This window comes from Chroicocephalus ridibundus, chromosome 6, assembly GCF_963924245.1.
Source record: "Chroicocephalus ridibundus chromosome 6, bChrRid1.1, whole genome shotgun sequence".
NCBI lineage: Eukaryota > Metazoa > Chordata > Aves > Charadriiformes > Laridae > Chroicocephalus > Chroicocephalus ridibundus.
In genome coordinates this window covers 18562710-18590605 of record NC_086289.1, presented here as the reverse complement: position 1 = coordinate 18590605, position 27896 = coordinate 18562710, and the positions used below count along the sequence as shown (strand labels likewise).

Genomic DNA, 27896 nt, shown 5'->3' with positions numbered 1-27896 from the left:
CGGCCCCGCAGTCTCCCCGCTCCCCTGCGCCGCGCCGCCCGCCAGCGGCGGAGGGAGGCAGCCCCCAGCCCGGCCCCGCTCCGCCTCTGTCCCCGGTTTCCGGGAGGGGCCCGCGGAGCAGCGCCGCGGACGGAGAGCAGGGCCGGGCGGCGGAGGCGGCCTTCGCCCGCGTCCCCAGCCAGCTGCCGCCGCCGCCATGGTGCCCAACCAGCTGCGCCTCTCGGCGGCCGTGAGTGGGGCCGGGAGGGAGGGACGGAGGGAGGGAGGCAGGGGCGGACAGGCCCCGGCGGAGGCCGCGGCCTCCATGGCGGCAGGGGTGGGCCCGGCGGAGGGGCCAGGCCGTGCCTCTGCAGGGAAGGGGCCGAGCCGCCCTCCCCCTGCGGCGGGCGGGCAGCCGGGGGGCCGCGGTCTAGGCCTGGCGGCCGCGCGAGCGCCGCTCCGGTGGCGGCGGGACGGGTCGGGTTTGGTGGGCCCCGCAGTAGGCCGGGGCAGGGCTGGGCGGCGTTCGGGGCACGGGAGCGGCTTCGGAAGCCGTGTCGCGGTCACACGGGCCGTTTTTCGGTGTGATTTTTCTCTGTGGAGCCCCACAAAGCTCTATCCTGGCTGCTCTGGTCTGCTGTTGCCTACCTGTCAGTCCTGCTTCTTTCATAGTTTTAGAGCTTTAATAAAGGAGCAGCATCTCGTGGGTGTCTTTTTCCTTTGTTAGGGGTGGTCACTGTACAGCATATGCAGATATTCCTCGTAGTTAGTTTTAGAAGGAAGAGTGGTTTTGAAGCGAATGGTACTGACTGTCGGGTTTTTCCCCCGAGGGGGGGTTGCAAGGCCTCAAAGACAATCTCAAGGCAGGAAGAGGGTTTCGCAGTGAAGCGTGCAGACCCCATGCCTGGCACCCATTTTCCAGCCCCCATGCGCCCTCCAGACCCTCTCGGAGCGGTTTGTTTGTACGAAAATGAGCACTGGGGTCTGCCCTGGGCCACCTCCGGGCTGTGGGCAGATGGGAGCGCAGACCCCTGTGCTGGGCAGATAAAGGGAATGTGGGAGTGACGCTCCTGAGGGGAGCAGTGAGGTTAGGGCTGAGGTCAGGAGCCACAAGTTAGGATTTTGTGCGTAGGATGGTTTTGCCTTTTTTTTTTTTTTTTTAACTGTCATTTTCTGTTTTAACTGCATGTTGTGATCAGGAGTTGAGGTGAATGGTTCTATGGCATATCCATTTCACTAGTGTGTGTTTACCCCGGTGGAGAGGGTTAAAGGAGGTGCCTTTTCTGGATGCAGATACCTCCTTGTAAATGCAGTGCCGGGGAGTCCGCAGTGTCCTGTATTGACATCAGCAGTTGACATCTCCTCTATCTGCCCTCAGTTGCATCCAGTCTTTGTACACTTTCTGTGTTTATGTTACCCTTTTTTAGTGGGTTTGGTTCTGTCTCCAATTGCTTCACTATTAATTAATCCAAGATGTTGGGATTACTTAAATGTCAGTGATTTGAATGTATCCCAAAGCATATTGGTACTTGTTTTAGTTTTGTGGTTTCCATTTGTTTTGTTGTTTGGGGAAAAAACAAAAGTTCAAAGTTGGTGCAATGGACAAAACACATTGTACTCTTTAAGTTATGTAGCTTTCAGGTTCATGTTTTAATAAAATGTTGGGTATTTACCTTAGTAATTTACTAAAAGCATTTTGAATTTCTGACAAATTCCATCAACGTGAAGATTATATTAAGGGGTTTATCAAATAGTGAAAGTAGTTATTTTAAATTATCGTGACAATTTTGCATGTCCACATCTATGTATACCTCTCTTAAAATCTGCTAGCAGAAGGCTTTGGTATCTGCACCTCTTTTGCTACAGTTAAATATTAAATACATTTTCCTTATCTGGGATTGTTGCCTGGCTTTTTTATGTAGAAGGGGAGAAATCGGTCTTGAAATTTCACAACATTAAGCAAGCGTCTGCTTACACTGTCCTTCCCAATCAGAAAGATTCATTTATGGATGAGTTCTTTGATAGAGTTCATTTTTATGTTTTACCTAAAAGTCAGGTCACCTTGGTGTTATCTGAAGGCATGAGGTCAGTAATTGTTCAGTTGCGGTCTCCAAGAGTGCTGTCCCGCACTGCTGGAGCTGCTGATGTCAAACCCAACTTCGGTACAGGATATGTCCATCCTGCTGTTGCCTTTGAAGAAGGAGTGACCTAGAAGTGTCAGGACATCAGGCATGGGTTGTTTTCTTTTTCACCCTGAATTTATGTTTGGCTGATTGTGGTGATTCAGAGGGGTGGCTGAAGAGTTTCCCTGTTGGAAGAGCAGCCTCTCAGGACGTAGTCCTTAGTCATGCCTGCCCTTACATCCGCAGTCACAGCTTCTGAGAGCCTTACAGTATGACTGCATGGGAACAGCTTTTCTTGCATCTTTTTTTTTTTTTATTATTTGATCAATTCCCAGAATCAGTTGGCAACTTCTTTCCTGGGGCCCATCATCCAAGGGTAACCACTTTGGGAAAATCTCCTTTTGCATGAGCTTTTCTCTTCTTGCCTGTTTTTATAAGTCGTCTGTCTCGTGTTGACTTTCATGCACATTTTGTTGGCTTGGACTTTCTCCCCTTTTGAGTGTGAGGGAAGCTCTCAGTGTTCATCTGGGAAGCATTACTTTTGCCATTTAAAACATTCCCGGTTTACCATGATATTTTTAAAATTTAGAGGCCAAGTATAAATATATTTGCTGCGCACTCATAATGTATTCAGCCTTTTTTAAAGACCAGACAAGCTTTGTTAATAAAAGTAGTGACAGGCCTGCTATTAGAACCACCTCTGCTAGGAGACCTGCATCTGAACTGTGGGTTATCGTGGGACGGTGCTGGGAGGACTTCGCACCATTGCTCTTTTGCCAGTGCATGAGGGCCACTAACACCAGACACTGCAGACAGCTGCTGCACTGGTTTTTGGTAACTGGTAACTTTTGTGTCTCCTGGGAAGCAGAAAATGTAAGGGCAAATCAGAAAGTTCTGGTTTGCTTTTGTTCAAATGTATACGTATATGAGCACTATGTCTTCTTCAGAACAGTTCAGAAGTGGAAGGCACGTTACATTATGAAAGCAAGCAAAAAAAGGTATAGTTTATTATTATTAATAAAAATAATTAAAAAAATCTTAAAGATCCATCCTTGACCATCAGTGTGAGAAGATTGTGTTTTATACACTCTGCATGATACGGATACGTTGTTGATGACAGTAGAGGATATGGTTGACAGTCCAGCATGGCGTTGCTGGGAGGTCTTTGCATCCAGAGAAGGCACCTCATCAAAATCATCCTGAAGAGTTGTGTCTTTTTTGCAGATTTTGTTTTTCTCAGGTTTTTGTCTGAGGAGGAATATGATTGTAGGTAATGCAGGAATCAGCAATGCTGAATCAAATACACTGGTTTTCTAACCGAGCTTTTCTCATCCACAGTCTGAATTACCAAGGCACTTAGGAAGCATGTGTTGAACCTTTCCCCATGCAGATGTGTAATAACCATCACTTTTGTTTTTAGCTCAGTTGTGTAAATGTTCCGGTTGTGTAAATGCTTTTTGGGTGGTGGTGCTGGTTTACGCAGTTCCCAGCTCTGGCTGTTCTCTTCTTGTGCTACCCCTCCAGTGGGCTGCTGTAGCTGGTTGGGGGGCTCTGGATGAACTGTCAGGAAACTTATCTGGGTTAAAATAATCTTTTTTGGATAGGGTCCTTTGTAACTTGGGTGAGTTGTTTGTTCTGGTTCATGTGTAGTTTTACAGCTGTAACTGAGCAACTGTAAGGGAGGTACCAGAGCAGGAGTGAGGGAGAGGAGATGGGATCTACTTAAGCTATTACTTCTGATGAAAGACCATGTAATTGGCCTTGAAAAACAGAGGGGATGGATCGGGGCATCAGTCAGTGCTTGTTCGTTTGATGGCATTAAGATATGGGATATTTTGATTTTCTTATATGCATTAATTTGGCATTGTAGTCCCAAAGTGTGTGGAAAAAAAAGATTTCATTTCATGGTAGGAATGTTGTGCTGATTAAATGGTACATTTTTGCAGGCATGTTGTTATTTTGTATTTTAATTATCATTTCAATTGGCTTTCCAGCTACCAATGTAAGATCTAATGATCTAAAATGATGTACCACAGCCCAAGAAACTTTTGTTCTCATCTTTGTTTGTTTATAATGCGAGCACATCAGTTGTTGTCCTCCAGCCCTCTGAGAGAGTAGCTTCTGGGGAAAATACTCACCTTTTTCTTACAGAAGGGAAATAGTTTGAAAGTAAAGACCAGTGTTGTTTATCATACTTTTGGTTATCTGCATCTATGTGAAGATTAAATATGGGGACAACTGCATATAAATTATTTATAAAGTTATATTTTGACAGACTGACAATGTTTGTCTTTGCCCTTTGTTATTTGGAGTATACTCTGCATTGTCTGTTGAATTTGATTTGGTTTAGACATATGTGAGAGTTTGCGCTTGCTTGCTTGCTTGCTCTCTGTCTTTCTCTTTTATCTGTGCATGATGGACAGTACTGATTTCTAGTTATGTTGTGTCCATATTACATTAGCAGGTATATTGACTGATACTGTTATTTTCAGGGACGTGGCCATGGAGGCTATGATTCTGATTTTAGTGATGAGGAGAATGGAGAGAAGTCTGTGCAGAAGACTAAAAGGTAATATAGTACAGAATTAACACTTTGCATTATGTATTTTGTGCAAATGGCTTGTTGCTATGTGTAGAAGATTATGCTGTGGTATGTAAAGTCTGGTGTTGAAATGGTTTTTGAAAAATCAATCTCTCTGATTTCTGCATCTCCTCATGTCAAGCCTGCCGAAGTATGTCATCTCCCAGGGGCAGCTGATTAAGATCGTTCTGCCGTGTCCATCTGGTGTCTATATGCCCCCCAGTTCTCGGAGTAGAGCGTTTCATTTTTCCGAGCATTAGTATCAACTGTTGGGGTTTGGCTGCCCTGTTCGCTTCACTGTGATCCATCAGGACACGTGGAACTGCTAAGAGGGCAAGGCAAAACAAGGCCATGTGGCAACAGGCTTTGTAGATATAAAACACCTGCTTGGAGGAAGCAAAGAACTGATGCTACTTGTTTATTATTTAATTTGTGAAGAGATCTGGAAATTGGTGAATTGTGTTGTACACAATCCTTGAAATGTAACTACACGTCTTTTATTTGAGATCGCCTTTGCCAGTTCTTTCAGTGGTTCGCACAATTAGTGACCTTGAATTTTGTATTCTGATCGCATTATATTACTAAGATTTTTATTTATTTATGTATTTATTTTGCTTTGGCACCATAGTCCTTCAATGCTTTCTGCACCGTACTGAACATTTTGCCTACATTATGCATATATTTTTCTTACCTTTTCTTGTCTCTCCCTTGCTCTGTTACTGAACTTCATTTAAGAAGGCTTTCTGGAAAGTTTCCTAGGGCTCTTGCATATTTTCCTTTGTAGTAAAATTGAAAGAATGGGTTTTGTAGTGTCTGACTGCGTTCTGGGGGGAAAAAAAAATCATGTTTTAATCATTGGAATAATAGCAGGCATTGTGCTGTTCCATTTATTTTATAAATATAGCTGTTCTCCATTAAAACAGTGACTGGTTTTGTTCAGTTTTCATTTTCTTTAAAAGGCCATTACACATTATACCATTCTAGGTGGAATGTTAACTAACCATCAGGAGCCTTTCAAAAATACCATGATTACTCTTGTTCTGGCACACTACTGCTGATTCCCAGTAGGGCTCTTACATGGGTTCACTGTATATGTACACATCCTTTTCTTGCTCTATGATGATATTTATTTTCACTTTAAGGAAAATAGTAGTCTTAAGTTTTCTTCATATTGCTGTTTTATGGAGTCTCCTTATGGGAATCTTGTGCCTAGAGATCCTTGTGAGCAAATGTACCCTTAGTTTCTAGAGTCCTCTATTCCATAGCTTGAAGTGTAAATTCCCTGGCTTGCTTTCTACAGGTTTCTCACTTCCATTCTTTCTGCCAGCTGATAATTATGGAAAAATTTTTTCTTCACATCTGTTGAGGAATGAAACTAACTAAATATACCTTTTACTAGCTAAAGTGCATCACTTTATATTCAACTTTTTATTACTTTGTTGAATTCTGAAAGTATTTTTAGCTGCCCACTGACGAGTGTGGTTCACAACAGAGTACTTAAGTTTTAAATTAGAGATTCTTGTGATTACACTAAGAGAGACAGAGGTGTTTAATGAGGTGTTGAGACATTAGCATGAAAGGATGGTATAGGGTTACTAGCAGGCACTCTTACTCAGTGAACACACTGTCCTTGTTCCTACTTGGCTGTGTAGCTGAGATTTATAGAGGGCTTTAAATGCAGAGTGAAACTGAGGAATCGTCAGGGTTTTTCATTGTGGTTCTATAGTGATAATAGTAATACAAATAAATGTTACTAATTGCTGTTTTAAGAAATTTTCTTCAAATGCTAACTGTAGGCAAATACCTTTCCGGTTCTGTTCTGCAAATGAAGTAAAGTCTAAGCTGATGTTGGTTCTGAAGTTTGGTTTTATTCATGTAGAAACTAGCAATATAACCGTTTTTGTTACTCGGGTTAGTGCAAAGTTTGGCACATGGAAATTTTATTGCTTATGAAAAGTTCTTGACTAACTTTTCTTCCTTTCCCCCCCCCACTTTAGTACAAAGGAAGATGGCCTTCTGATAAAGCCATTCCAAAAGCCAAAACAAGGCAGTGTGGTTCACAGACAATTCGCAGCTGAAGAATGGGATAGGTATCTTTTCTTTATTGCTTTTGTGAGACTTTTTTTCCCTTTATGTAAAGATAGCTTTCACTCAAACTTATTTGTTATTAACAGGGAAGAAGCAAGAAAAAGAAGATTTCACTTGATAGCAATGGATGCTGTATCCTTCTATGCCATTTTTCTTCAAGTTTGAAGATGGGGCACGGATTATCCATTACAGTGAAATACTGGGATTTCTTAGTTATCACAGCAGTTGACAGTGCAGCACCAGATACCGAGTTGTCCTTCAAATTAGCTTCTTTTTGTTGCAGAGACGTCTCTGAGAATGTCTCTACTCAGTAGAGGCATTTCCAGATTCTTTCTATATGCTCATTTGTCCTGCTTGGGACAAAATTATTATACAGTGAATTTTATTTAGACTGGCACAAAGATACTTTGCTGTTTCAGTTTGGTTTATACAAAACATAATTCTATATAGGGCTGCTATTAGCTACGGACAAATACATTTCTACTGTAAATTTAAGAATGCATTAGTTAATTCAAAAGTCTATTCAAAACAGGCTTATCTCCAGTAATATCTTCTACAGATGCTATAATGTGAGCCTGGTCAATATCGTGCAGTTTTATTTTAGTTTTTTTAAATCCCTTAATCATATTTCATGCATAATTTGTAACTATTTTCATAACTTCTAGCTTATTTAGCTTACAACCTTTCTTCTTTTATTTAGTTTCCATCTGGGGCAATCATTGCATGTTTTGACTGAGTGTATCTGAAATACCATCAATTCCTTGTTTGTTTAAATAGCAGTTCTTTAGCAGTAACAGTTAATAAGTAGGAAAGTAAAGACTAATTAAACATGGAAAGACTTACTTAAATCTGTAAACTCCAGTAAAAAGAAAGTAACTTCTCCTAACCTGCTTAGAATTTGGCCAGGCACTACATAAACCATCGTATGCCTGTAAAGGGGACATACCATAATCAGTCCCACTGACATTGTAGACTGTCATTAGCCACAGAAAAACCTGTATACCCTGGAATAGCTACAAAACTCATGTGTAGAGACTTTTATGAGTTTCTGCTAATGTTTTTGAGTAGTTCCTATTTAAAATCTTTACTGCTATGCATTTTTAACGCCTAGTAATTCAAATGGCAGCACAAAATAGTACGTTCTGTTAAATGTGTGTAATTGTGCCAGTTAAAACTTCTGGGCTTGCTTCTCTATTCCTTCTATTTGTGGTGGAAAGGAAAAAAAAAAGACACATACTGAGGTTAAATTAACTTTTTTTGGGCCTTTGGAAAATAAATCTTTTCTCAGTAAAATTCTAATACACGTAAAAATAGTAGCTTGATACAAATTATTCACACTGATGCAGTAGTTGCCAGGATTTGTACCAGGAGATAATGTATTTCCTAATTTGCTGCTTCAGAAACACCATTCAAGTTAATTGAAAATATTTTTAAGTAGCCATATATAATGTTTTTATTTGTGAAGACACTTACTTTCTGAATAAGTAATTGCATATTTTTGCTCAAATTATGGTACAAAACATGTTTCAAATCATGTCTCCAAGGCTGAAGCGTTCTACAAAAAGCATTACATATTTTCCTGTGATTTTCATCTCCAAACTGAAGCAGATAAATTTTATTTGTATGTTGATGGTAAAATGTAACAAATGGTTCCATTTTAGTAGCCATACTATTTTTATAATACAAAAATACAAACCTGTTTTAAACCAAAACTGCAGTACTAAGAAGCCTTGGTCTAAATTACAGATGAACAAATGAACCCAGTTTCTATGTATATGCGTACAGAACATCTTTGATAAAGGAAGACAATTATATAAAGGTCTGTCATGAATGACGTTTTAAAGATGAAATTGCCTTGAATTCCTTTATTTGGAAGGTAGCTTTCACGAGAGGTTATTAAGTAAAAATTGCTAATTCATTCTTTCTGGAAATTACTCAACTGTTTTTGAGGAAAAAAAACCCCTTATGTCTGTGAAGTATATAAAAAATTTTTTAGTTCTGAAACAATCCTTAATTGCTTTATTCAGTATGAAAGACATAAAAAGTTTGTGAAGGACTACATTTTATACTACGGTGGCAAAATAGAGGATTTCCGGCGTTCTGGGTAAGAACCATTAGCAATCTTTCCCTTTGTGCTCCCAAAGCTCCCCTGGTATGTAAAGCCATTAAATTTATATTAGAGCTTTGGGGGGAGAGGGAGGTGTGGCTGTGTATCAAGCTACTAATTCTTTTGGTCACAAATAGTAACTACAGTCTTTGCAAATATCCAAAACACAGAATTGCCTTGTTTCGTTTTGCACCATTATTTTTATATAAGAACTCACCATGAGCAGAATTATTCTTATTTTGTTATGTAAAAGGAAAGATGACAGGTGAGCATTAATTGAGGGTAAACTGAGAAATATCTGGCAGTACCTTCAAAATAACAATCTGAAATAGTTTTGAAATGTGCAAATTGCTATCCATTGTCCAGAATAATGATAACCTTCTTTAGAGCTATCTATAACTGCCTTCTAACATTACTGTCTTCAATAAAAAGTATAAAAAGTATTTTCAGGCAGTATCAAGTCATCCACAGTGACCATTTTCCACTGTGAATTTTTCACTTTGGAAAAGGTACACCAAGGAATACATTTTCTGATAGTTTTATTCCATAGCAAGTTCTTCCTTTGTGCAGTGAGGTGGAGATCACAACTGTGAATTACTGGTGTTTAACAAATTATTATTTGACTGACTTTTCATTTTACTGTTACATTGTACTAAAAAAATGTGTCCTTTTACAGAGCAAATGACAAGACGGATCTTGATGTTATTAGAGAAAACCATAGATTCCTGTGGAACGAAGATGATGAAGCCGAGATGAATTGGTACCTGCAACTATTACAGAATATGCTATTTTTAGATCACTTGTACCAAATTTGTGGTGTTCTCTACTAATTAAGAATTACTGTGCATACTTAGTAATCATTCTTTGATCTTTAATGCATTTGTAATGTAATATTGCTCAGCGGCAAAATTAATTGATGACAGAAAGAACTCAGAAATATTTGTGCGTTCTCTGAGATCTAAATGACTCTTCTGAAAACTCTGAGGGAAGCCTAGTGTGCTTCAAATGTATTTTAGATGTATTTTTCCAGTTTTGTTTAAATCACCCCTTAGCTCAATGAGTGTATTTCTGTTGCATTTCTAGCTCTGCAGCATGTGTTCTTTGGATGAAATAACATCTTTGTTTTGCTGATGTCATCATAATGTAAAATGAATTGTATCATGTTCTATATTTAATAAAACATAGTACCTTTTATTATAGGGAGAAGAGGCTTGCAAAGAAGTATTACGATAAATTGTTCAAAGAATACTGTATAGCAGATCTCAGTAGATACAAAGAGAATAAGGTACGTTTCATTATTGTAAATCATCTTGGTATGTCCTTTTTTAAAAATTGCCTTATGATTGTGGATATGTTGTGAAACCAGAATGTTAATACCCCTTCCCTAGAAAGAGAGTTGTGAGAACTTGCCAAGTTATTTAATAAGCAGCAGCAGTTTGAATCCAAGCATTGTCACTGCCCCAAAAATGTGCTTCTGTGGGAATGGGAGCATTTCTGTCAGATGGCGTTGTATGAAGAGGTACATTGTGCGTAAGAAAGGCAGAAAATGGAAGGAGGTTAAGGCAAGAAGGCTAGAGAGGTTTGCCTGGAGAGAAGCAGTAGATGAAGCCTAAAAAAACCCTGGGAATGTTCCTGTTAAAAAAAAAAAAGAGTCTAAAAAGAGAGTCTTGTACTTGAATGCTGGCAGAAACAATTTTGGAAATGTCTGTTCTAAAGCAGTGTCTTTTGCTGGTGGTTCTTTTCTGTTTATGGAAACAGGATTTGTATGTTCCTTGTAAATAAATAGAATTTCTTAAGAGAAACAGCCCAAGTCCAGCACTGGTTTTTCTTCTTAACCGGAACAGCCTTTGTCATTTCCAAGTTTTTGACTGACCAACCTCTTAGTCAAACAAAAAAAGGTGACTTTTCCATTGTGATTTTGCAAAAAGTGTTGCTAAACTCAGATGTGTCTTAGTTTTGTTAGCGCATAGTAACAACCCAGCTGTGTGAACAGTGTCTATATAAAGTTCTTCGAGACTATTTATAGTATTGAAAATTACATTCACTGGTAAATATTTGCAAGGACTGAGCTTAAACTCTAATATTAGGCAGAAAAGATGACAGCCTTCTAAAGAAAATTGGAACAGAAAAATGCAAAAATTAAATGAAGATTAACAAAAAGTAAAATGCTGAACGTGTCTTCCCTCCTTTTTATTTTGAGGAAATTTGATTTTATTTTCCTGTAGCTGTTTCATATCCCTCAATTTCCACCCCGTCCCCCAACTGATTTTCCCTTGAGCACACTTACAGATTTTGTTTCTTTCGTTACTGTGCCAAGTTTCCATATGTTTGCTGTCTTTTGCGGGAAACTGTTCTGCCCCAGTTTCCTTTTTGTGTGTGTGTTGTGAACAGTGTTTCCCTGTTAGACTTCAAATGTGGCTGTCCTAACTGTGAGGTCACTCTGTATTCCTATTGATGATCATGAGTCATTACCTATATTTTTGGAATTTCCATGTCAGCATAACTCTGCTGTATCATGTAATTTGTTCTCTTGTATTGGGTTATGTTTTCTGTTCTCAAATACGTTCTGACCATTTGAGAGTCCTTTCTTAGCAATTCTTAGAAAAACAGAAAAAATGAGATTTTTCTCAATTATTGATTTATCCATGCCCATGCTTGGTACAGAAGAATGTCAAAGCAGGGTTTTTTCTTGGAAGTAGGCTGCTGATCCCATTCGCACCAATGGAATGCAGTCTGTGCTTTCGGATTTTTCCTGCCTTGATTCTTTTTCTGCATTTCCGGAAACTGGAAGTGGAATATCTTTAGCCCCTTGTGCCTTCTGTTTTGCAGAACTGGTGCTGTGAGAGGAGCAGGGTGGGTAACAAGCTTCTCAGCTGGCCAACCTTTCATATGATAGTTGTTGATGCTTTATATGATGATGCTTCGTCTTGATACAAGAAAGAAATTTTTTTACAGTGAGAACATGCATTCACTGGAACAACCTCCCCGGTGACGTGGTAGAGTCCCCATCACTGGAGATTTTCAAGATGCGATTGCACAGGGTGCTGGATAATCTCATCTAGGCTCTCTTTCCCACTAAGGGTTGGACCAGATGGTCTTTTGAGGTACTTCCAACCTGGGCTGTTCTGTGATTCTATGATTCTATATCCTGCTAGGTGGTGCCAAAGTAAAGTTAGAGGTCAGTTTTCTGTGATGTTTTTAATATATATATTCTGCATAGATTGAGACTTGCACATGCATACTCAGCTGTCTTTTCACAACTGTAATTGTTTTGCTACTAGCCAAAATCTTCTAGTCAGCTAATTCTTCTAAAGACCTCTGCATAGAGATTGTAGCTCAGATCTCATTTAGAACTTTTCTTCTGAGAAAAAACCCACTGTTTTCCTAAGTACTAGATAATGATAAGGACCAGTTTCATGGGAGGGGCTCTCTTGAGGTCTGAAAAACAAGCAGAGCACCTTGTCAGAGACCGAAGCCCCTGGACATGTGAACCCCTGAGGCTGCAGCCACACTCCAGTTGCTGGTTCAGCCTGTTTAACTCGCATACGTACATGTATATCCTCATATGCACACACAGAGACGGCTGGGACTCCCCTGGTCCCACAGCAGACTCCCCAGTGCTCTCATGCTTAGGATTACACAGATGCTCTCACACCCAGAGCTGGCTGGTGGAGACCCGCTCACCCTCCTTGTTCCCAGGACACTTCATCTAGCTGATGGGCTAGTCTGGCTTGGTCTTCCCTGCTGCTCACACACTCACCGGCACTCACCCCGGTTGCTGGGACCTCAGGCAAATGGGACCCTGTGACCCACGATCCCACTTTTCTTTGTGTAGTTAGGACATATAATCTTCTTTTCTTTTAATGAGAAATGCCAAGGTGACCTTCTGACGTGAGGCTACTTAGAGACGCTGGAAGAGTGTGCTCTGACAGCTCTTGCTTGTGATGGGTCTGTTACTCCTTACGTTTTCCCTAGATCAGAATTTTTTAGGTCTAGGTTGTCTTGAACCTTCCGCGCATCTTGTCTGCAAGCGTTGAGGCTGATAAATGACCATCTTACTGTCAGATGGTTTAGTTCTATTGTCAGTTTTGCAGTGCAGTGAGGGAGAGTGCTCTGCATGTAAGTTTTACTTTGATACGCATTGGACTCAAAATGTTCTCTTCTCTTTATTGTCTTATTTTCCTAGAAGGGTTCTTCTTTGCTGTCTCTGCTTTGTTTTGTAGCTTAACAGATTGGAAATGTCTCCTATTTGCTAAGAAATGAAATCTGTCTGACACCTGGTCATTGAACAGAATACATTTTATTCTTTTGTTTTTATTTCCAGATCATTTTCAGATTTCTAGGCCAACTTGGCTTCCACGTGGTAACGTTAAGATGTTCGCTTTTATCATTGTTTTTCAGCATGGAGGCTTTCCTGCGAAAATAAAAATATATAAAATATCTATGGTGTTTTTCCACAGTGTTGTCTAAATTCATACATTTCTTTTTTCCTGAAAGAGGTGACTGTGGACATGTTAGTCGTTGCTGCAGCCAATGCATATTACACAAACAGTCCATATTTAATTTGGGAATTTTATTGTTTATGGGTATTAAATGGTCTTTCATATATTTAAAACTCATTTATTATTAAGTTAGCCATTTGATACTTTTGTAAAGCAAGTATTTTGGGGTTCTGCTTGGTCTTGGTCTGCCTTGTAGAAATAGCTCTTTTAGGATCTTGTTGAACTCATTTAACAAAGAAGATGAGGCAGAATAAATGCTGTCTGCTGACGATGCTTTTGCATTCCTTAATATTGCAGGCTGGATATTCAAGAACCTACCCAAATTTTTCATTTTCCTGTATAGTTTAATCTGTTCGTGATGTTTTAGCTTAGTTAGAGGAATTCAATTGTGTTTACTTTTTATTTTATTGTTTCTTCTTAGCCTTGGTCACTCTCTGTCATTTTCCACTAGTTGGTGAAAGAATGATTGCCAAAAATGTATGAGGATGAGGACAACTTTTGTCCTACATGTACTAGGTGCTTTGGGCTCCCTCATTTCTTTTGTTTTGCTTATTTTGCTTGATACCATTACAGAAAGACTCTATAAGGATATAATCTGATTTATAGCTTACTGAACCAAGTTCAGACCGTGAGGGAAAATTTGTATACAAGTCTACTTCAGTAGCAAAAGCAAGCATGGATAACTTCGTGATTGGTGAAGTAGCAGATGAACTATGAACAAGTAAACGTGCAGATAAGGGCAAATTGTTTTTTACTCTTTACTGCCAGCAGCACATACGTTCAAAATTGGTGGTAAAATACTGTTGATGTTTAATTGTAAACTTGCGGTATTTTTCAATTACATCACAAGCTTTTCAGAATTAGAATACCCTGTAAAACAGCAAATATCCTTTAAAAGAGGAAAACCAGTTACTATCACTGTTATACTTACACATAGATCAACTGTTTTCCATCATGAATTCTACATTTACAGATGTATTTTACATTCTGTTTTCACTGAACTGTTCAGCACGGTTCTTGGTTTTTACAATCGATTAATTTTTGTTTGACTGAAGTGTGAGTGGTATAATGGTACCTTAGACCACAGTGCAGATTTTTAGAGTAGGCCAGGCACAACTGGTCATCATATGCAATATGGCAGTAGAACCTGATCTTCTCTTGGGATTTTTTTTTTTACCAGTGAAATGAGTAGGTGTGAAAACATTATTTATGTTATAATACCAGTTAGAAAATTAGTGGACTGATTTTAAGAGGCAAATATTTTCTTAGTGTGCAAATTCTTAGTTTTCTTAGCCATCTTCTCTGTAATATATTGACTTGGGGAAAATCAGCTCTGACAAAACATCTGGCCACTGATATCTTTTTGCTCAGTTTTTTCAGTTTTGTTATCAAGGTGCAGAGCATTTATATGAGAGTATGGTACATTCTTATAAGCTAAAACTTTTGTTTCCCTATTTTTTCTGATGTTCTTTTGAACCACATACCACTTCATGTATGAGAACTCCACGCTGTTGCCCTTCGGATAAGTAATTATTATGGTTTATTAAAAAAATCAACAATGTTAAAGACCACACACAGCAAATAGATACCTCTGCTTCTGTACAGTGTTTAAAATTACATTAAAAACATTAAAAATCATTACAGAATTTATGTCACTGCAGCTACAAAATGGACATTTATGTGGGTTCAGTCTATGAGTGCATCAAAAGAAGGTTCATATTCCAAAGGACACTTCGGAACTCAGGTGCCAAAGATGGGCTTTGCAGCCATTTTTTTACTTCTTTAATTTTGTAACCCTTCTTCCCCCTCTTCCCTCTCCATCTTTTAACATGAAGTTCAGAGTCTTCTGCACTTTGCTTACAAAGCAGCAATTTAATCTTGTCATCCTGTGTTCATGAATTTTAAATGAAAATACAGGATAGTCCTTTTTGGAGAAGTTGTATGCCTCTGAGTTTTATCCCTTTTCTACTTGTTATTGAAAATAAAATTGTTTTTCCCACGCTGTTCTCACTCCCTTCCATCTTAAATCTTTTCACTAGGCTACTTGCTATTTTGAGACGATGAAGCAGATTCTGCTGGAAAACAAAAATAGTGGATGAGTTGTCTACATGTGAAGTTTCTAGGCAATGTAAAGAGAAATACAACTTAGTTGTTGGTTTTCTTTTTTTTTTTTTTTTTGTCTTCAGGGTGTAAGAGGTGATCCATTGATAGGTGCTAATATCAGTATTCCAGCGGTCTTCTCTGTTCTTAGTGTAGACAAAATGGCAGTGAAGTATCTAGTAAAGTTAGTCTGTCCTAATTTCCTATTTGTTCTGCCTGCTATGAAGCTGTTTAGAAAGTTGCTGTTCAGTCCTCAACAACGTCTACTGGAATTTGAATTGCATGTGCAAATTGGAATCCTTCTGGTAAGCAGAGGCAGAGAGATATTTTTAATTAACAGAGAAAGAAATTAATTTTTACTAACCAGGATTGAATGGAACCACATGCAGGACATCAATCAACTGCAATTAGTCTTTACATTACTGAGTAAGTTGACTGTTCACAACTTAATTTTGGTTCTTATCTTAACAGTTTGGATTTAGATGGCGACATGAGAAAGAAGTAATTTCAGGAAAAGGTAATGCTGTCTTTCATTTTATATTACGTTTCTTCTTGATGCTTTGCTTGCTGCTTTTTAACATAATTTTGTTAGACGGTATTTGACAATACTGGTAAGTTTATCAGACAATAATGGAGAATAAATTGGCCTAACTTTGCTGTTTTATGCGTCGTAGCTCTAGGGTTCACACTGATCTGCATACATTGATCTGCATACATTAAAATTAAAAGAATATACGGTTTATTTTCAGAAGGTCAGAACACCAACATAATGCATTTGATAATGTAGAATTACATGGATATGGTTTTTAGCTGCTTTTCTCCCGTAGTTCTGCAGTTCAGTAGACCTCATTAGTCTTTGATACCTTTAATTGAAGTCTCTCAATACTTTTCCTCAGGAAATAATTTTCTTAACAGTTTCTCTGATGCTGTTTTGCAAAATGTTAACTTTTTAGTTAAAGTTCCATGTGTGATGTCTGGTTTAGGCTAACTTGTTTTTGAAAGCTTCAGTGGAAATCAGTGGGAATGTTTGTCATGTCTCCCAATCCTGTTTCTAAATCAGTAGCTTATTCTGACTTCTTCCGTGTGTGAGGTCTTACCGATGTGTTATTGGGACTTTGCACAGTGGTTCCCATTCCATGACCTAGGCACGTGGACTTTTTCAAGTAGCTGAACAAGCAAGAAAATTATTTAAATGTAGTGCTGTTCCTGTGGGTAGACCTTCATACACATGTACCGTTTTCAGAAGTCATCTATGCACGTGCAAGAAAATTGCATGGAACAATACTGTTGATCAGAACGGTTCTGTAAACAGCTGCATTTATTATAATACAAGAAGTTAGAAAGACACTTGTTTTTTAAAAAAAAAATATTTCACAGGAGGAAGTGTAAACATTAGTGGTGCTTTTTTCCAAGCTATAAAGATTAAAGCTCCTAAAGATAGTTATAGTCATAGGTTGCATTTAGCACTAGAGATTATATTAACAGATAGTTACATTTGGAATAGTTATATGCTTTATTGAATGCTTGTAAAAGATAATTAAAATTAAATGAGAAATTAATAATTAATGAACAACTGTGTCTTCATGGGGGAAAATAATTTAAAGCTGCATTCTACGTTTAATATCTGATGCTCTATATTTGAAAATGTGGGAGAAGGTGCACAATTACATGTTTTAAGCTTTTTAATGAAATTCTAACGGAAAACGTACAACTGGAACATAGGAATTGAGAAATAGTATTTCACCACTAGGGGGCGCAAGAATTCAACCTTATCTCGGGTATTGGATACTCTTCTCAGGTGCAGTTTCAAATGATCACTTAAAAAGAGGTGAATCTTTAATGCCTTTCTTTTGCTATTTTTAAGTATAAATCAGTAATATAAGTTGCTTTAATTAAATGCAATAAAGCATTAATACCTACTTGTCTGATAATTCACATAAAAAAAAAGGAGCGCATGAGCTTATTTTAGCTGTGACAAGAATAGTGGTGATGAGAATCACTGCTGGTGGACTGTACTGTGGTTTGGGGCATGTTAAGAAGGGAACATAGGAACGGGGTACTTGCATTTGGTTGCATTGTTTTTGATGTGTGTAAAGTCATGGAGAAGAAGAAGGGTTAGGATGAGTGAAAGGAGAGGTATCACTTGTATTACATATTATAAAGCCAGACTATTTCTTTCTCTTTTTTTTTTTTCTCCCCACTCCAATCTATTGCCGTAGGTGGTTTAAAAGGAGGTCATATTGGAGATTGCAGTTTTATCTCCTTAAATTTAAAATGTAACCTTAATGGTGGTAATACATTGCTAGTTGCAATAAATGATTCCACAGAATGGGCATTTTCTTAATTAAAATCTTAAGGTAGAAACCCTACTTTAAATTTTATAAATCAGTGAATAGTAGGCATGTGAATTAGTTGGTCTGAGACTAAATCCTTCAAATGAAAAGCTTTTAAGCGATTTTAAAAATATATTTGACATGTCTTCCCAAGTACTTTTTCTCTGCTTTCAAAGCATGAATAGTAAGGTATGGCATAAAATTTTAAAATAAAAGGTATTTTAGGCAGAAGGCGATAGTGGTAAAAGTTTTCTGTAGGAAAATAGGTAACAAGTTCATTGGGTAGAGGTGAAATAGGACTTTTTCAGCAATATGCAGAAAGAGCAAAACTGAACATGTGGTTATCTTTGCTGTTTTCAACTTATTTGTATTCGTAGATTAAGTAGTAAAATACTTGAACCAGACATATTATTTGGCAAAGCAGGGTTTAATACCTGCAAAAGATCTACTCTTCATTTTTTCACTATCTTATTGAACTGTTTCACTTTTAGCATAGTAGTGTCTTTCTTAGCCTATTTTACATGTGTATAGATACACATATAATATGCTTTACCTTATTTAAACAAATGTTCTTCCAAATCTGTTTCCATTTATTTTTTCTCAGTAATTTCCTCCATGGAAAATAAGCCAAGTATCAATACCTAGATATGCATGATGTATCCATGTACCAGTCTGGTACACCTGAGTTCTGATCAAAATGCATGAAAATCAGTCTTTTGGCTCTCTAGATTTCCTTAGTATCTTTAATTTTCAGCACTTCATTTAGCTTGTAGAATCATAGAATCTTCATGGTTGGAAAGGACCTTTGAGATCATCGAGTCCAACCATACACACAAAAAACCCCCTACAATCTCTGCCACTAGAGCATGCCCTGAAGTGCCAAATCTGCACGTTTCTTAAATACCTCTAGGGATGGTGACTCAACCACCTCCCTGGGGCGGCTGTTCCAGTGCCTGACCACTCTTTCAGTAAAGTAATTCTTCCTAATATCTAATCTAAACCTCCCCTGCCGCAGCTTCAGACTGTTTCCTCTGGTCCTGTCATTATTTGCTTGGGAGAAGAGGCCAACACCCACCTCTCTCCAACCTCCTTTCAGGTAGTTGTAGAGGGCAATGAGGTCTCCCCTCAGCCTCCTCTTCTCCAAACTAAACATGCCCAGTTCCCTCAGCCTCTCCTCATATGACCTGGTCTCCAGACCCCTCACCAGCCTGGTAGCTCTCCTCTGGACATGCTCCAGCACTTGAATGTCCCTCTTGTACAGAGGGGCCCAGAACTGAACACAGGACTCGAGGTGAGGCCTCACCAGTGCAGAGTACAGAGGCACGATCACATCCCTGCTCCTGCTGGCCACGCTATTCCTGATACAAGCCAGAATGCTGTTGGCCGCCTTGGCCACCTGGGCACACTGCTGGCTCATGTTAAGCTGGCCGGCCACCAGCATCCCCAGGTCCTTTTCTGCCGGGCAGCTTTCCAGTCACTCTTCCCCAAGCCTGTAGCGCTGCTTGGGGTTGTTGTGACCGAAATGCAGGACCCGGCACTTGGCCTTATTAAACCTCATACAGTTGGCCTTGGCCCATTGATCCAGCCTGTCCAGCTCCCACTGTAGAGCCTTCCTACCCTCAAGCAGATCAACACTCCCACCTAGTTTGGTGTCGTCTGCAAACTTACTGAGGGTGCACTCAATCCCCTCATCCAGATTGTTGATAAAGATATTAAACAAAACTGGCCCCAAAACTGAGCCCTGAGGGACACGCTGGTGACCAGCCCCCAAGAGGATTTCACCCCATTAATCACAACTCCCTGGGCACAGCCATCCAGCCAGTTTTTTACCCAGTGAAGAGTACACTTGTCTATGCCATCATTCGCCAGCTTCTTCAGGACTTGTATTTTCCACCTATTCTGCTCTTCGGCAAGAAGCAGAAAGTGCTAATAGTTTTTGAAAGCACACATTTAACAACCAGGTTATAGGAACTATAATTCTGAACATGAAAGCGATAATTTCCCTGGAGCTCATAGCAAGGCGACACAACTCCAGATGGAAATGGAATTTTGGACATACATTTTTCTTGTTGATTAAATAGGTAACTGTCCACTCAGCATACTGGTTTCTGTGTCTTTGTTTCTTGGACACCTAACTATGGGAAAAGTCATATTTCAAATACTGAATAATTTGGTCCATAGTTCCTTTTGATTTGGGTTCTACATATTACACAATGGGGATTATAATGATCTCTTTCTTTGCAAAAATATGGTTTTTAATGCTTTTATGACATTCAGATATACTAGAGTGACAAATACTACTGAAAAAGCCTTCAGAAAGAATGGAATTCTGTATTCAAGTCAAGGTTTGAATGTGTGTTGTAGGGATTGCAGTGTGAAAGGAGGTGAGAGAAGCCTGGCTGTTTATACACGTGTATGGCATGGAGCAGGGATCTACTAAAAAAACCCAAACCACCATGATTTCAAATATTTAGATGATCATAAATGCAAGTAAATGTGTAAGGGCACAGAGTTACGGTGGTTTACACAGTCAAGTTCTGGTTTACCTAAGAATTCATTGCTTTTCTTAGCAATCTGAAGATACTGTTCCAACTATATTCTTGTGAACATACCCATTTTGACATCCAAAATGTAGAATATCCAAAATGGATTTTACATACTGTAAAGAGCAGCTAATTATAAATAAAACTGATGTTTCTCTTTTTTCTCTGCCTGTTCTTCTGGGTTTGTTTAGGGGTTTTTTTCAGAAGATGTGAAGTCAACAGAGTGGTTAAGTTCCAAGAAGTTTTATATAGTATAAATTTTTCCTTGTAGATTTTTGGTTCTTTATATAAATTATTCCTGATGACACAGCGTACTGATTGCCATACCTTACTTAGGGTTATACATATTTAATGTATATAAATTTGGGTGGTTTTTTGGTTCAAGTGTTAGCATTGCAAGTGGTTTTACATTGCAGAACTGAAGTATCTGAGGACACTGCCAATCCATTAGTTAGCAGCTTAAGCAGAATGTTCTGAGGTTAATCGTTCACCAACAGTTCTGCTTGTGAGCCTATTAATACACATCCTTACTGCCAGCTTTGCATACAAATCAGTCTTCTGCAAAGAGAATATGTGTATCTTTATTACTGCAATATTGTGAACCTGGTAGTGTAAACAACATTGATTATGTGCAAATTGTTTGAAAATTAGTGTTGTATTTAACATAATAAACCCAAGGAAGCTTTTAAAGCTGCCATGTGGTTTCTCATAGATTTGGATTTCCTTTTCTTGAAAGTGTTCATGGAAAGTCATTAGAATACAAATTGTACGTCCAGTATATCAGGTAAACCAGTAAGGTAATAAGAACGTGGGCGTCTTAATTTTGTACGTACATGATACTTTGAATGGTCTGATGTTATTAAAGATGAATGTCTCTGAATCGCAGCTCCTAGTCCATCAGCCTCTGTTAAGTAAGTAATCATTTAAGATATAGAATGTGTCCTAATGACATTCATTTCTTCAGAGTTCAGTATTAGGTTTATTATTTCATAACATATGCCTTCTTCTATATGTTGTAAAACACAGTTCAATTTATGTTCTTTCGTTGCAAATATGCAGTATTAGAAAAGTATGATTGATTGCTTTGTCATTATCCGTTATGTTTCCTTAATCTAGATGTTACTTTTAGATTTGGGCTTTTTTATTTGAAAGAAATGGAAAACAAAAAGCAAAAACTGAGCAAAACTGGACATAACACCCCCAAACCTATGCTTGTTAATCACTGAACCACAGTTTGCTGTTTTTGACCTCTTTAAAGGTCAGTTTTCCTGTGGAAATAAGCACTGCGATGAGAAAGAAGGCCTGAAGAGCTGGGAGGTGAATTTTGGTTACGTTGAACATGGTGAAAAGAGGAATGCACTTGTGAAATTGAGTAAGTCAGCCAGCCCTTCAAGGATATGTACACTTAAAAAAAGACCAATATCTTGTACTTCTAAGTCTATTGAGTGAGACCCAATGATAATGATATTAGTTCATGCAGAATTGAAAATGCTGAACAGGAGATAATTTTGTTAAATTAATTACATGTCGTGTGATGGTCTTGATTTAGAGAGAACAGCTATTATCATTATGTATGACAAAGTTGTTACAGGTTGAGCACTTCATTCTGTGTAATTGATGGTGTCATAAAATTAGAATAACTGATTATAAGCTGTTTTGCGTAGAAGCATGTCTGGTTTTAACGAACAATACGGCAATGTAAGGAGGATTTCATCATTGTCATTGCTTAATCAGTTGGGTGGCTTAGGAGTCCTCAGGGGTTTGGACCAGACAACTTCTTGCACGCCTTCAGCTCTACTAATTTTATTTTTAATACTTAATGTTTTCTTCCAAAAATTCTAACTTAATTAAATCACTTCCTTTTCCAGTCTTTTCTCTTGAGTGGGATTTTCTTACTCATATGGTGTACGTTTTGATATGTTCACGAGATCATTTAACTTACCACCATTTACACAATTACTTTGTGTAAAACGAGCTAATGGTGGTTTTTTCTTTTGTGCACAAGACACTACATGGGGCAGCACCTGGTCTCTGGCAAAGCTCTAAGAGTCTTATGTGTCTTCAGTGTAATTTTAGAAAATTTGATCTGTCCACAGAGATCCATAAAATAGGATAAGTACATGATAAGCACTGATACTTTTTTATGACAAGTTGCCAGTGCTAAACCTGTGATCTTTCTCCAGGTTTAGTAAAATCTGGGTTTGAACTGAAGACTTCTGTCATTGTATTTTTCTCAGCCCTGGCTGCAATTACACTGTAACTTTTGTTTTGAAGGAAAAGCTACTGAAATTAGAAGATAGTGTTCTATCTAGTTTTAGATATGTGTTAATAAGTTTTGTTGATTATGCTTATCAGTTACATGGGTGTAACGTTCGCATTCTCTCTTTTTCAGGACTATGTCCGGAATGTTCCTACAAACTAAACTTTCATCACCGGTAATGAAATATTTTGAAAATATGGGGGCTGAATTATTGATAGATTACAGTTATGATGAACATCAAACAGGGGGGCAAATTCAGCTAGATGATTATGAACTTCATTTATGCTGAAATAGATTCTGTTCTGGAGTTCTTATAAAGTCACTGGCTTGATACTGTTGAGGGTTAGATATTGTTGTGCTAATTAAAGTAAAAAAACCCTCTAACTGGAAGAATCCCATCCCCACCCACACAAAAGTTTCTTTTGCTTAATTTCAGCCCAGTGATTATTGTTTATGGAAAACACTGTCCTTCCCCGCCCTGCCCCCGCCCTCTGTGTTTGAGAGCTGGAATGCTTTTCCTTTTCTTAAAAAAATAGTGGTTTTATGTGTGAGTCAAGTGACTGTGCTTTGAAATTTTAAATTTGAGTATTTGTTCTTCTTTGAGAATCAGTTATTAATGGGAGAGGAAAGTAGTGAATTTTGAACCTATAAAATGTGTGCATTAAGATTTGATTTGTTTTTTATTGTTATCTATAATCTTACTGAATTCCACAGCTATTGATACTCAGTTTTCTGATACTCAGGTGTTCTGAATCTCAGTGTGGCATTCACTTAGTTGTTGCATGGCTCAGTAATTAAGCTGTACAATTGTCTGAAAAGCATATGAAAGGGAAACCCTTGAGCTAGGAAATGATGATTTCTTTTTTAAAGTAACAAAAATCAAAGGTCTGTCTAGATGGATATATTCAAGATAGTTAATTAATCCCTTTTAAAAGTTAACTCAGATTCGATTTCATTAAAGCACTGTGTAGGCACATATTAACGGTGAGAAGTAACTAACTGAGATTAGCTTGATTTGTCTTGCATCTTTTTGGAACTAAAATTGTAGAACCACTTGAATTGAGAATAAGTATGGTCAAACATTTTCTCTTTGTCAATTGCAGAGTAATACTTTGAAACAATTTTAGTGACTTTGTGCAAAGAAGCAGGAAAAAGTTATGGGTTGTTGGTGTGTAGTAGGTTCTTAGGCTTGAGATTCTTCTACCTTATGTTTTGTCACTATCAAATATGAAAATATATTTAAAAACATGTATTAACAGTGTTTTTCTCATGACACATATATATACAAAATTGTTTGCTAAAAGAAAAAATAATATTTCAATATAAATAAGAATTTGGCATGTTATAAAATTATCACCTGTATTTAGACAATTCACTGGTTTTGTTGCCTGCATCAGTGTCATTTTAGCAGCCTGAGCGTTTCCTCTCCTTTGTCTTTAGCTATAGAGCTCTAGTGTTTCTATAGCACTTTTCATTTTAACTGAATTAATTTTTTTCAGTTTAACTAGTGATAAGTTTCTGAAAAAATGGCAACTGTTTGACTGAATTAAATAGTTAAGATTTACTGTTGCTTGAGGAGTACATATAATACATATAATACAGAAGATGTACATCCATTTTTTTTAAAGGAGGAGAGAGGTCAAAGCACACAAGAAAAGAGGCACAGCTGTGCCTAACTCTAAGGAGCCCAAAATTAAGAAGACAAAATTATCTTCCTCAGAAAAAAAGAAGTCCAAAAAGAAGACCAATGAAGGTAAATTTAAATTTGAGACCTTCTATTTTTAAAATATTCAAATATGTGAGTTGAATCTTAGTTTTTCTGTAGCTACATAAGTATACAGATATGTATAAATATAGATATGTAACTTTCTTGATTGTGTAACACAGGTAGCCAAAAAGATACATTTCATAGGCAAAATTTCCTATGTGCAAGAAAAAGATAAATTTGGAGGGAAAAAAGATGAATTTCCTATATTTTACAGAGAGGAGAAAGCTTTTTGGAAAATACAGATTGCAATGAAAATTTGTCCAAGATTCGGACGTTGCATACCAAAAAGTGTTGTGAAGTATTTAATTCCTTGAGGCTTTGAGGTTGAAAGCCTCTTGGAATTGTTAGATAACCTTTTTACACCACAAATCTCGGGATGACATATTTGAGCTCAAACTGATGGCCTTTGAACTCATGCAAAAAAAATCTTTTTACTTCAGTGTTTGCGTGCTTTCTTTGAATGTATGCTGTGTGCATGTATGTGCGCACATGTTTATGTGTAATACATTGTGATAAATATATCCTTGTTAACAATTTAAGATAATGGATAAAAGCAAGATAAGCTTACTATTTTTTAAATGGTGTTTCTTTCCAGATCAGGTTTCTTCAGAAGATTCAGATAATTCTGATAAAGGTAAAGTATTTGAGTATCTTCTGCATTTTATGGTTTTGTAATAAGTTGTATTATTTCATGGTCATTTGTCATTGTTTTATTCTCTGGTAGTTTTAATATTTTATAAGATTATAAGAATGCCATATGAAACCAAGCAGAAATATGAAGGGTCGAAATAATTACTAGAAATTACTGGAGAAAAACTGTCAGGAATTTTAAAAAGGAAATCTTTTAAGTTTAAGTAAGGAATAAAAATGTGGGCAGATAACAGAATGGAAATATTCAGAAAAATAAGAGGTCAGGTTGTTCCAGAGAAGAGGGTGCAAAAATAGGCACATTGTTAATAATTGCATGGGTCCAGATATGCAAATATGTGCCGTGTAATGTTTGCTGTGTAAAGAAAGTACTTTTCTGATATAACTACTACTACATTTCCTTTCAAGGAATGATACTAATATGTACTCTACTCAAAAAAATTAATAGATTTAAAATAAATCATAGGCTTGAACTGAAGTCTTTTCCACCTTACCACCTGTAGTACCTCAGAGACCGACTTGTTGCGGGTGGGTGCAGTGGGAGGCTGGGTGACGCCTCAGGCACTGCTTGTCTCCCTACCTCACAAATGCCAGCCCCCACTTACTCTTTTGATGAAATAAGCTCCATCTCCTGGTCACGCCAGTTCTTGCTGCAGACTGTCTAGAAGGGATGGAGTGTTTCTACTGATGGCTCTGCTGTGCTATCAGTTTTTAGGAATGTGCTCAGCACCTACGTTTTCCCAGTTAGATACGGAAGACCTGAAGAGTTTACGTACGACTCAGACCATGCCCTAAGTCTCTGTTTTGTCAGGAAAGCTCTATTGGAAGAATGGTTTATTTTAGGTCAGGGCATATTTCTGATAATAAGATCTTTTCTGGTTTTCACTCCTTCTGTATACTTACACGAAACAGTTATGCAGTAATCCATGTTTTCTGACAATTTCACTGATAAGTTACAATTGATAAAAGTTGTCATTCAAATAGGAGTAAAGTAATTGATTCATTTGATATCATGAGTTGAAACTATTGTAATTCTGGGTATGTGATTATAAACCCTTAATTTTAGGAAAAAAGTGCTATGCTGCTGTTGTGTCAAGATCAGTGTTTTGACGTGATTGTTGTTATGTTTGGCCAAAATATTAGTTCGTGATATATAAGAGTCTTTTTGATGCTATATCGAAAACATTTTCCAATGTTATTCTTTTTTACTTTTTGCAGAGTAAAGTGTTCTTTTTATTCTCATGGTTACAATTAAACATCGCTCTTAGCACTGTACCATCTAAATAATAATAAAAAAAGAAGATACATTCTTTTCAAATTTATTTCATAAGCACTTATAATTTTTTAACAGATTCAGATAACAGCGATGCACAAGATGGTCCTTCAGATGCTGACTTTTGGAAAGGTCCTCTACCAGAAGCAGATGAAAAATCACGGTTAGTTTGATCCAGTGAACCTGTAGCTAATAAAACATACTGTGTCCATTCAGAACTGAAAAGGCAGAGATTTTTTCCTGAGTGGTTTAATGAGTATTCTGACATTTAAAATTAGGTCAGATCTCCTTCCACGTAGTAAACCTAAGTATGTTTTTTTTAAAGAGGAGAAATACACAACACTGGAGGAGAAACTTTTGTCAAACCACTACGATGCCACTGCTGTCTTACCCCCTACTGTACCATTAACTATCTTAGAAGTAAATCCTAACAGTCAATTATCACAGCTGTTGCACAGAAGGGGAAATGTGAAGGATATTGGAATGCATTGAATAAGTCAAAATGGTCTATACCAGCTACAAATTCTAATCAGAAGTCTGATGAATCTTTTTCATACGAAGATTATCTCCTAGGTACAGTGGTATAGATCCAAAGCAGAACTTTCTTTGACTGTTTTTGTTGTTTTGTTGGTTTTTTTTACAGAGAGGAGGAGTTTGATGAGTATTTTCAAGACTTGTTTCTCTGAAACTTGAAGTTGATGTAACCTGATTTTCTTCACGTATTACCAAGATGAAAGTCTGGAAATCCAGTCATAATTAGGGACCAGAGACCTCTTTCTGCCAGCATACCTTTTCTACAGTCACTCCCACGGACCATCTCAGTTGAGTATCTTTGTAGAAGGCTTCAGGTCTAGAAACTTTTCTTTTTCTTGTGGTCGGCTGCATACTCATGAAATAAGAGAAGTAATTTTTTCAGTTCAGTGCAAAAGATATATGGCACCCAAACTTAAAAGTAGGAAGGATGTAAACAAATTGTTTATTGACGTTACATAAAGGAAGTTGGTTGCTTTTTATTTCTTCACAAACTTCAATTATTGTCAGTTTTTTTGTAAAGGGGCATTTTGGAAGATTCTGTTATTAGTTTAAAGCCATACACTTTTATATATTAATATTTCTAATTTATTAAACAAGAGTTAATAGCCCTAAATTTATTGGTCATGTAGACTTTAATATTCAGATTTAGTCTGTATTTTCAAATGTGATTGGAGAAGGTCAATTTTTATCAAATAGGTATTTTGCTTGAATTAAGTAAACCGTATCTGAAATATGTCCCATACTCCTTAGAAAAGTTCAGTTCATTGTGACTTTGTTTTAAATTTTAGTTATAATATGACATGACTGATAATTCCACTTAGAAAAATCTGGTTGGTTGGTGAAATTTTTGATGTAAAAAATAAAGTGTGTGGCTTTCTACTGGAGACGTACATGTGACTTGTATGTTGTATATGGTTTCTGACCTCCTTAACATTGATTGAACGTTAATCCTTCTTTAAAGTGTAATCCTAAATAGACAAGTAAAGAATGTATATTGCTTGAGAAACTTACTGGATTCATCTTCCTCTTTAAATTGCAACACAACTTTAAACATTCT

At 37.6% G+C, this 27896-nt stretch overlaps 1 protein-coding gene across 2 annotated transcripts; it reads left to right on the top strand.

Annotated features, from left to right (window-relative positions):
- Positions 1 to 4: 4 nt before the first annotated feature.
- On the top strand, positions 5 to 27723 carry LOC134517859 (protein FRA10AC1). 2 transcript variants are annotated; one of them, XM_063339834.1, is made up of 14 exons: positions 5 to 229; positions 4595 to 4671; positions 6681 to 6773; positions 6858 to 6903; positions 8799 to 8875; positions 9555 to 9638; positions 10079 to 10163; positions 15952 to 15997; positions 21615 to 21728; positions 22749 to 22791; positions 24245 to 24369; positions 24980 to 25018; positions 26384 to 26468; positions 26949 to 27723. In XM_063339834.1, exons 1-14 carry the CDS (start codon positions 197 to 199, stop codon positions 26989 to 26991), a joined length of 990 nt encoding a protein of 329 aa, XP_063195904.1. In that variant the 5' UTR covers positions 5 to 196; the 3' UTR covers positions 26992 to 27723. The 2 variants fall into 2 exon arrangements, with proteins under 2 accessions (XP_063195904.1, XP_063195903.1); XM_063339833.1 differs by lacking the exon at positions 5 to 229 and adding an exon at positions 269 to 2478.
- Positions 27724 to 27896: the final 173 nt, after the last annotated feature.